The 11,359-nt window shown below is 36.6% G+C and overlaps 1 protein-coding gene across 1 annotated transcript; it reads right to left on the bottom strand.

Moving 5' to 3' along the window:
* Window positions 1–940: 940 nt before the first annotated feature.
* Window positions 941–1,810, bottom strand: LOC109006736. Its single transcript, XM_018986113.1, has one exon. The coding sequence runs from the start codon at window positions 1,808–1,810 to the stop codon at window positions 941–943; it is 870 nt and encodes a 289-aa protein (XP_018841658.1).
* Between the last annotated feature and the right edge of the window lie 9,549 nt (window positions 1,811–11,359).

Below are 11,359 nucleotides of genomic sequence, written 5' to 3'. Positions count from 1 at the left end.
TGATAAAATCAGTAACTTCACTACGTCATCAAAGATGATCATCTTCATCAAAAAGACAATAAGGATCAGGATTCGACATGTTAATCAAAATATTTTCATCAACGTCATCTCCGTCATCAACATCAACACCAATATTATAATTGTCTTCCTCATTTAGTGAGGCCAATGGCTCCTCAATACTTGCCCAATCCAAATCTTCTCCATCAAGAAGCTCAGATTCTTCACCTACCCATTCTTCCATCAAATCAATGTTTTCAAGATTGATTGGATCTAAAGCATCTCTTCCCATTTTTATGCTCCTGTCAAAATAAAATCAAACATAAGTGAAAATGTTATATATTTTTCAACAGTGAAAACATTAGTATTAAAAAAATTTACCTCTCTCTCAGCTTCAAGTTATAACGAACAAATACTAAGTCATTCAAACGTTTATGCACTAATCTATTTCTCTTCTTCGAATGAATAAAATCAAATGTGCTCCAGTTTCTCTCACATCCAGTTGCACTACAACATTGACTTAGTACTCGAACAACAAACCTTTGAAGCGTTGGAACCTTGCAACCAAATTGGGTCCACCATGCAACTATAACAATAATGCAATTATAAATTATTAATTAAATACAAGTAAAAATAAAATAAGATAAAATTTAAAGTACAAAGTCACACTATTTAACAAATGATATTGATAAATGATAATACCTAGATTAATCTTATCACGCTGGCGGATTGCTAAAGAATGTCCAAACTCACCTATTGCATTCTTATACAAGTCAAGTTCTGCAATGATCTTGTCTTGATTATCGGGATCAAGTTCCATTTTCATAACACAGCTGTTGAAGCCTCTTATAACATCATTTTTATTTTTAAAATTGGGGCTATAGTAAATTCCAGGGTTAAGAAAACAACCCGCCGCATGTAATGGACTGTGAAGTTGCCTATCTCATCTGGAATCAATGATCCTGGTGAATGGACTGAATAAAATGACTTTGTTATTGCATCTTGCTTTTATGTTCTCTTTGGCTCTTTCCATTGCATCATACAAGTATCCCATTGCAGGCTTCTCATCCCCGTCAACAAGTCGTAGAACACGAACCAAAGGTTCACTAACTTTAACAATGAATTGACATTGAACCCAAAACTCTTTATCTTCTAAAACAATCTCAGATATCTCTTTCCCTATGCTGCTCTTAGAATGACTTGATGCAATCCATTTATCACAAGTAAACATTTGTCTGAGTTCTTTCTTAAACAAGAGCAAACATTGGATACTTAAAAAATTTGTCGCAAACCTTGTAACTGCAGGACGACACAAATCATGACCTTTGGTAAAGTCTTTTCTCATCAATGCCAAAACCCAGCCATGGTTATCGATGAATTTTGTTATCTTTTTTACCTTTTTTATGGTATCATCAATAAGGGGAAAATATCTTGGATCAGAAAAATTCTCCAACATTAAATCTATGCAATAAGCTGCACATGGGGACCAGTAGAAAGAGCCATACTTTTGTTGTAACTTTTTTCCTGCAGCTTTATAACTTGCATCATTGTCCGTTATGAACTGCACAAGATTCTCAGGTCCAATTTCTTGAACAACCTCATCAAAGATATTAAACAATGTTTCAGCATCTTTTCTAAGACCAGATGTATCAACAGACTTCAAAAATATTGTACCTTTCGGACAATAAACAAGAAAGTTGATTATTGATTGTTGCTTTTGGTTTGTCCAATCATCTGCCATTAGTGAACAACCGGTCTCATTCCAAATCTTCTTAATTTGTTGCAAATAATCTCGAATCTCATTCACAGCCATTTTTAACAAATTTCCTCTCAACTCATATAAAGATGGGCCTTTGAGTCATGGCCCAATGGCAGTCATGGCATCGATAGCTGGTTGATAAAACTTAGATTGAGCAGCATTAAAAGGTAGATTAGCATCATACCACCAGCGTGCTACAGCCATATTTGCTTTTACAATCATCTCATTTGAACACATAGAACTCTTAATTGAAGGTTGGGCCCCAGGAGTTGTTCTTGGAGCAAAAAATCTACTCAATCCCCCCACTGACTCTCCAGTTCCAGATTCTTTCGACTTCCCCTTACCTTTTGAAAGCTGAGACTGTCCCTCCATACTATTACGATCATCAATATCATCAGATGTTAAATCTATATCGCCTCCAATCTCTGACCTTATTCTCCTTCTCTTCTCTTTGCTTTTTTTCATTTCATTAAGCAACTCATTCATTTGCCATTTTACATCTTCAGACACCTTTTTACATGCTTCTACATCGCCTGAAATTCCAGCTAGATGATGCTTCAACCGAGTGATCCCGCTACCTCTAATTATTTTATTACAATATAAACATTCAGTATTATTTCTTGCCACTGGCACAGCACGTGCATGGGCCCATACTGGATCTTCTGATCTTACAGGAGCAAGTGTTGGAGTTGAAGTCATACCACCAGTTGATTGACAACTAGACATTTATAACTATTAAAGTATAAAAAATTAACACTTATAAGTAAGTCATTAAGAAGAAACTCATCAAATCTAAACTACTTATGCAATATAATCAAAAACATTTATAAGAATAAAAATTAAAAACAAACATCTATAAAAATATAATCTAAAACATCATCTATAAGAATAAAAACAAACATCTATAAAAATATTATCTAAAACATCTATCAAAATATAATCTAAAACATCTATCAAAATAAAAACAAACATCTATAACAATATAATCTAAAATATTTATAAAAATATAATCTAAAACATCTATAAAAATACAAACAAACATCTATAAAAATATAATCTAAAATATCTATAAAAATATAATCTAAAACATCTATCAAAATAAAAAACAAACATCTATAAAAATATAATCTAAAACATCATCTATAAGAATAAAAACAAACATCTATAAAAATATAATCTAAAACATCTATCAAAATATAATCTAAAACATCTATCAAAATAAAAACAAACATCTATAACAATATAATCTAAAATATCTATAAAAATACAAACAAACACTATAACAATATAATCTAAAGCATCTATCAAAATACAATTCTGATTTGTTTATCAAAAAAGTAACAAAAAAATAATTAAATTAAGTTATAAATATAAACAAAAAAAATAGTAAAAATAAAATATCGAGTTGAGGCCTGTGGTGGTCGGCGACGTGCAGTGGACTGCTGGCCGCTGGCTGGTCTGGGACAGCTCGGGTGCGCTGCAGCTGCGTGAACTTGTGAGATGTTGGGAGCCTGGGCGCCGAAAATGAAGTTTGAGAATTGAGAGTTGAGAATTCTGAAATCTGAAGGACCAAAACTAAGGCCAAAATAGGTTTTCATTTTGTGGTGAAAGGCCAAACTTGCCCTTAGAGTTTGCAAAAATTACAAAAATGCCATCAACCAAGCTGCTGAAAAGCGTACCGGCCAAAATTTGTGTTTCGGCCGAAACATAAAATACCGGCCGGTACAGCTAAAATTTCGGCCGAAACGAAACACTTATTTCACCGGTACCGGCCGATTGGCCGGTACGGCATAGTACGGTATGGTACCAAAAACTTTGGATGGGATGCAGAAAATATTAGCATTGCTAGATACTTGTCATCTATGAACTCGTTGGTCAGGGTGCAAGGTATTCACACTTGGAGCAACCTAGTGATCATGATTTTCCTGCTTCATTCATGGTCCACCTGCTGCATCAACTAATATTTTTATGGCCACAGCCCTTCGAAACAGGTATATATCTATCAAGACCTCTTTTTTATAAAATAAAGATGATTAATGTTAGGGAATTTGATATATAGGGAATTTGAGGTTTCCACACACATGTACATATACATACATATACATACATACATACTAACATTAGTATGTATGTATGTTACGGTCTGGAAAATGAGCAAGAGGTGAAATTATGGCCTCGTTTGCTTTGAGAGATAAAATACAAAATTTTGAAAATTTTTCTAAGTTTTGTATGGTCAGATATTCTCTGAAAATAAACATTCATTTTTTTATCTCATCTCATCTTATTTCATCTCATTTTATCTCTTATTATTTTATTACTATTCATGAACTATACTATAAAAAAAAAAACTGCCAGCCTATCCTTTCTTCCTCTTCTGTACTCTGTTTTAGCAGTATGTTGCTTTTATGAGTGGGTCCTGAGACAAACGCCGAACGTTAGAAAAATAAAAATAAAAAATAACACATACTCAAGTTAGTAGGTCCCAATAGCAGAAAACCCCCTCAAAAAAAAAAAAAAAAGCAAAACGCCAAATTGTTTGGAGGAAAAAAAACAAAACACAACACATTTACACAACCAACCAACAAAAAAGCAAAAAAAAAAAAAAAATTGTAAAATGATTGTGGGTCTCATAACCATAAATTCTTTACAAAAAAATCAAATTAATCTCATCTCATCTTTATAAATAAACATAATTTTATTCTATCTCATCTTATCTCATCTATATTCAATATATCTAAATACTATTCATATATATTTTAAAAAATTATATTTCATCTCATCTCATCTTTAAAAACAAACGAGACCTATATGTAACATAAGCAAAGGACCTGATCATGTGCATTATATAGGATATATAAGCATTAAACATGCAACTTGAATCATATTATATCTGAAGGTCGACGTCTTTCATTCCCATATAATATTGATTGCCTTATTTAATTGTAAGAAATTCTTTATTATATGGGTTGATGTTTACTAATTGTTAGTAAATTGTGTTACTCAGCCAATAACTAAACGATTGAAGTTGGGTTAAGTTAGGTACGTAATAATAAAATTGTAATATTATTAATTTTTCTATGTGATAAAGTGAAATTATATATAACTGAAATCTGGAAATCTAATTAGAAGTTTGGAATTGTTAATATATACTGACTTGTATCCCATTTATTTCTGCTTGCGACGGACCAACTTAATTAACAAATTACACTCTTTAAAGGTAAAAACAACGCCGGAATGGATTGCAAATTAGACCCATTTCCGACGATAATAATTATGTTGACGCGACAAAATTCACTACAACAGCATTTGTGACGCTATCCGTGGCATCGCAAAAAATGGCATATAGTTTACCAATCAGCTTTTGCGGCGCATTGGAAACGACGGCAACTCACATTACGGAATGATATTTGCGGCACTATCCTGAGCGACGCAAAAAAACTGAGTCTTTCCCAGCGATTTTCTCTATTTTTTGCGACGGGGATAGGACTGCCGTTAATGGCATTGCGACTCAATAACTTTCGCGGCAATTAAACCCAATTAATGGCGGCGTGTTTTGGGGGTATTAAGGACGCTAGTCCGTGGCTGCAAGTCTTTTCAGTATCATAATCAGATCATTTCCGGCGTACTAATTTATAATTAGCGGCAATATAAAACGTCGTGAATAAAAGATCTTTAGCGACCATTTCATGTTTCGCTGCAAAAATATTTTTATGACGGATTAAAACCGACCATTTAGTTGCGAAAGACTGAGAATGCTAATATTTCTTTTACGGCTACATTAGCACTTTTTGCAGCAATTTAAATCACCGCAAAAAGTCCGATCCCTTCATGTAGTGAGTAGGTAGGCTTCATAAAACTCACTTCACCATCTCAATTAACTCATTATTATTCATAAAGAACTCAACTCATATCAACATCTGAATATAACTAGCATATTATATTAATGTTAAATACAAATGGTTGTCGTAATACAATCAGGAAATATGCTTTGTCAGCTCTTTGGGTAGGTGATTGAGAATACGATTAACTGGACATTCCAAAGGATCAGTTACCTTAGCTGCCAATAATGCCTTATAATAATATTATATGGTTATTATTATATGGTTAATACATAAAATAATCATTAATTTCCATGCATAAAGAGACGAGGCACTTGGCGTCACTAGAAGAGTTAATAAGTTGTATTTAATTAATTGCAAACACAATACACATCATTCCCCTAATAAAATTAATTGGCCCTTCAAATGGCCTGAACATGCATTAATGGATGTTCCAGCGATAGAAATTAATGGGCCAACCATAAACCCACCATCTTCTATATGCTCGAGTCAAGAGAAGTTTCCAACAAAATTGAAACATGATTTATTTATTCATAATATATACTTAAAATTATTATACTTTAATGAATATTAAATTTGATTACAGATTGTTCTATTATTCAGTGGCACTAAAAGTGATCTTTCCCACCAAATTAATGGAGTCTTTTTAATTTGGACCACCTTATGTAAGAACAAATTAAAAGGATTTATATTTCATCGATGGATCGATCTCTGCATCTTGCTAGTAAATTTTTTTTTTTTTTCAAATAGTCGAAGGTCACATGTTCAGTGACTCCCTCCCCAATTTTATTAAAAGACATCACTTATGACGGAGTTAGATTATATTTCAATAAAAAACAAGAAACCTACTTCTCATTCAAGGAGTAAATTAAACAAGTATGAGGTTAGAATATATTATATGGATATAATGTATTCCATCAAAATGGGATTTCAAAATATATAATATGAGAATTCCGAACAGATGATCAATGCATATATATCACATTCTTCTGATTTTTTTTTAATCATCAATACATTCAACTCATTGTTATCCCATTATTCTGGTCATGTCTTTACCATCGGTACTAAAATTATTCACGTACCAACTATTTCCCAATTCAATGAAAACTACAACATATATTAATTTATTCAGAAATCTCATTATGTCCAGCACTATGGAGGAGTTGTTGGTCATTATGTCCGGCACTATGGAGGAGTTGCCTCAGTTTATCTCATCTCATCTACTTTTACAGATGAGATAAGTTGAGTTGAGATAAAAATTAAAAATTGAATAAAATATTATTTTTTAATATTATTTTTGTTTTAAGATTGGAAAATTTGAATTGTTTATTTTATTTTGTGTAAAAATTTAATAAAGTTGTAATAATTAGATGAGATGAGTTGAGAAATTTTGTGAAAACAAACGAGGTAGGGTATGTTTGGTGACACTATGATTCTCACATATTTGCAAGTATTTTTAGATATTTTTTTTCTAAACATTACTCAAAACACAAAATGTTTTCAATTTCAAATGTTTAACTTTTTCATCTAATCATTACCTAAACAATACAATTTTTCTAAATTCACACAAAACACAAAAAACTTTACAACTTTCCAAATTTCAAAATAAAAATAATATTCAAATAATTTTTTAACTTTATAATATTTTATTCAGTTTTTTTTCACTCATTTTTCAAAACCCAATAAATCATCTTAACTCGAACTATTTCACTAATATTCATAGAAATTCTAAAATATCCCAAATGAGCCATTAATTTCCAGTATTGCTTTTGTATTGATAACTAGATAAATCAAACTAATTCGATCATGGAGGATGTTAGGGAAAGCTGATTAGGTTTAGCCCATTGAAAACCTATCACTAAAAAAAATGGAAGAAATAAAGCCAAGATATAAAGCAAGTTGACTAAGACTCTTAAAAGGAAAGGGCTTCATAAGGCAAGTAGGACTCAATCACTTCAACGAATGAAAGAAATCTCTATAAGAGGAAAATATCTCTACAAATCTGCACAAGCTCTCTACGACTTCTCTACGCACAAAGTACTCCACCATGCACAATGACTCCAAATGATCTTCTCTCAACAGAGGCATCATCTTCAATCTCTCGAAACCCTAAATTTCTCTAATGTATTAAGAGATATGTAAGGTCATGAGAGATATATAAAATCACCTATCATAGTAGAATTTGTCCCCAAACTCCATGTGGATGTAGGCATTACATTGAACCACGTAAATCTTTGTATCTCTACATTTATATTTTATTTGCTTATTTATTATTTATTTCATTGATGAATGCGAAAAGCACCGTATCGAAGTCTGAATCATCATCGTGGGCAGAGATAACTCTTTCCTCCGTTCCTACCTATTGTGCGATTTTTGGCATTAACAGTTTGTATTGTCTGTGGAATTGACTTATTCTCTGTACCGAAAATGGAAGAAGTATGATTCCACGGCTCAAGAACATCTCCAGAAAAAGCAGATAAGATCTCTTCAACCTTTCATCTACTATCATTTTTATTATTATTATTTTCAATCCAGGGAACTGCGATGCAAGCCTTTGATTTTCAATACACTCTCGAAATTGCAAAACGACCTACGTTATTATCGCCTTATTGATCTGTGAAATAATGAAAATACAAAAAGTTTGCTAATTCGATTGGTATTCTGATTATATCTAACTAAATTGCTCTGTAAAGTGTTTACTTTTGGATTATTTCTTTTTAGTAAGTATTGTTACAAAAGAAAAAAAAAAAAAAAAGGCAGGCTACATGGCGTGCACTATGCACGTGGAGAAGCGCCATCCACCTAAAGAATTGTCGTGTATGGTGCCTCAAACATGCATGCAGGTGGTCGGGCGAAGGCATCTCACATGTGGAGGTGTGAGAACGCCAACAAGTGTAGAAGCCACCGTGGGGAACACCTGGAAGTCATCGACGACAGGATCTACCATTGGAGGCGAAGCAACGAAGTAGGCAGGCAAACGGCCAAACACACCCCCTAACCTGGGAGTTGTAATGTGGCCATCATGCATGGAATCGGTCTACCGGCCGGCAATTTCTATTGCCACCATGGCATCCCCAGCACACGAAGAACTCTAAACCGTCACACCCAACATAAACCGGCCGAAAAGCCTCCTCTGTGCCACCAGCCTGCAACCTCTTTCCTACAAGCTTACCAGCAACATCATAGATGTAGAGTCCAATGACAGGGAGATCAGAAACCACCAGCGACTTTGTTTGCCACCACCTTCGCGCTCCTCTCCACTATGGCTCACGTCGCCCAGCCTCACTTGCACTAAGATCATTCGTCACATATGAGCGAATGCTCACCACCTTGAAGTGGCCGCTAAAAAACCATGGCTTGCCACCACAAAGTCACATGTTGATGTCATGTTTCACAGTCTGGGCAACTCCATGCTGCTAATTTCAGTCTAGATCCTGTTGAGATAGAGAATGGGGGGCTCAAGGCGTTGTGGCACCTGCGATGCCTAAGTCAGTTGTTGGGAGAGAGTGGCAAGGCAAGTGTTAAAGAAAAACATTCAATCAGAGGGAGCCCCCCAGAGGGCATATGAGGGTATTTATATACCTGGCCAATGTGATCTTCTGGTGAAGGGATTCGAGGAGGTATTACCCGTACCTGTTAATCGGGTCGTGGGGTGTCACCCAGATCCCCTCCTACCATGATCCATGTTAACCTTTTGTTAGGTGGTTGGGCCCCACACCTGATTGTGGTGACCACTGACACCTCAGTCCAGGTCGTGTCGTGCTTGGCATTGTCTTCCATTTAATGCGGCGTGGCCATGGTCAGGCGAGCTCGCCGTTAATACTTGAGTGCAAGGATTGTCCCTGACACCCTGCTTCTGAGTTATCGGTGCCTTTGTCTCCGCTACTTTCAACCCCTGGGGGTCAGGGTCCTTCCTGACACTTCGATTTGGCCTTAGCGCCTTGATCGTGGGTGGTCAGTAGCAATCCATACTTCTGGGTCTGGCCGGCCCTCTTTGGTCTAGTCTCAGCCCATGTTACTCAAGCGACCTGGGCCAGGCCCGTTCGCTCTAGCCCAGGTCTAGGGGATTACACTCCTTATAGTACCCACAGCAGGAACTAGCTGAGCAGCTGCCCACGGCGGGTAGAAACATTCTCGCCTTCCACACTAAGCAAACAAATGGAGACGACGACATCCCACAATGTGGAAGCACCTCAACACAAAAACTTCGCTTCCCATAGAGGAGTTTGTCGCCTTCACCTTTGCTCGTCCAGAGTAGGTTGCTCGCCCACTGTAAGTCTCTCGCCACACTTAATTGCTCGCCCACAGTAAGTTTCTTGTCACACTTAATTGCTCACATAAAGTAAGTTTCTCATCACACTTAGTTGCTTGCCTAGATTCAATGGTAAATAATAATAATAATAATAATCATCATCATCATCATTCAAAGACAGAAAATCTTTGTTGCTACAAAAGTGCACAAGGCCAGACAATTTTCTCGTGCAAAAATCATTTAGCAATGAACAATCTCTCGAGGGAGAATTGAAAGTAGCAGCTAAATTGCTCTGGTTTGTCTCTCTCAAATTTTCTATTTGAATTTCATTTTTACTAACAAAATTAGTTTTTGGAGGTTCCCTGCAAACTCCTCGAGGTTCCATGAGAATCACAGTGGCTACATGCCCCAAGAATATAATTCGTCTGAAATCACCCGCGTAGCACGAAACACAGGCTACGAAGCCCCTCTTGGGCACCACTCGGGCATCTTAATTTGAGAATAAACCGTTTGGTATCGCGGTCATCCCGTGTCTTCATCATTGCCAAAATGACTCAGGTTTGCAAATCTCAAACTTGTGAGTTTGATTATCTACACTGACCTATTTGGTTTTTTTTAGGAAACCTCTCAAAGCGGTCGAGCTCGGTCTCCTACCACAACAGTGCGGTCGAGCTCCATCTCCCACCGCAGCAACGCAGTCAAGCTCCATCTCTCGCTAGAGCAATGATGTCGAGCTCCATCTTCTATAAGAGCAGATTGGCCGAGTTCGCCTTCCATTTATCCTGGCCGAGTGCTCCAAACTGACACACGCCCGATGTGGCCCCAGTGCCATGCGGCCAAGCACCAAAGAGTGTTGCGGGCAACAAAAGCAAATAACAAAAGGACTATTCAACCTTTGAGCCTCACCTCGACACCTCACGCCTCACTCAAGCATTGTAGAAATTGAATGCTTACCAGAAGTGCCTCCGCTTAGATCAGGTTGGCAAGTCTCAAACTTGTGATTTGTAGTACACTAACCATTTGGTTTTCGGCGAAAACCTCTCAAGGTGGTCGAGCTCTGTGGGCGGTCAAGTCCTACCTCCTGTAACAATAGCATGATCGAGCTCTGTGGGTGGTCGAGTCCTACCTCCTGTAACAACAGCGCGATCGAGCTCTATCTTCCATCACAACAGCTTGGTTGAGCTTTGTCTCCAGTCGCAGCAGCCCGGTTAAGGTTTGCCTCCTATCGCAATAGCTCGATCAAGTTTTGCCTACCTCCCATCACAACAACTCGATCGATTTTTGCCTGCCTCCCATCGCAGCAACGCAGTCGAGCCTTACCTCCCACAACAGTAGAGCGGTTGAGCATCTCCTTCAGCAAAGCAGAGTACCTTGGCTTGTAGCAAACAATGGCAATGTCAGTCCCATGACTGCTTCGGCCCTCGCCCATGAAAGTTAAGTCCCTTAACTCGCTACAAACAACAAGCGGTAACAGTCCATTTACTGCCTAACCCTCGCACACAAAGTCAAATC

Source organism: Juglans regia, chromosome 4, assembly GCF_001411555.2.
Source record: "Juglans regia cultivar Chandler chromosome 4, Walnut 2.0, whole genome shotgun sequence".
Taxonomy (NCBI): Eukaryota; Viridiplantae; Streptophyta; class Magnoliopsida; order Fagales; family Juglandaceae; genus Juglans; species Juglans regia.
Note: the sequence above shows the minus strand (reverse complement) of the source record. Positions and strands in the feature narration are given on the sequence as shown.

Coding starts and splice junctions, on each gene's coding strand:
- LOC109006736 (XM_018986113.1), bottom strand. CDS start 1,810: ATGGCTGTGAATGAGATTCGAGATTATTTGCAACAAATTAAGAAGATT.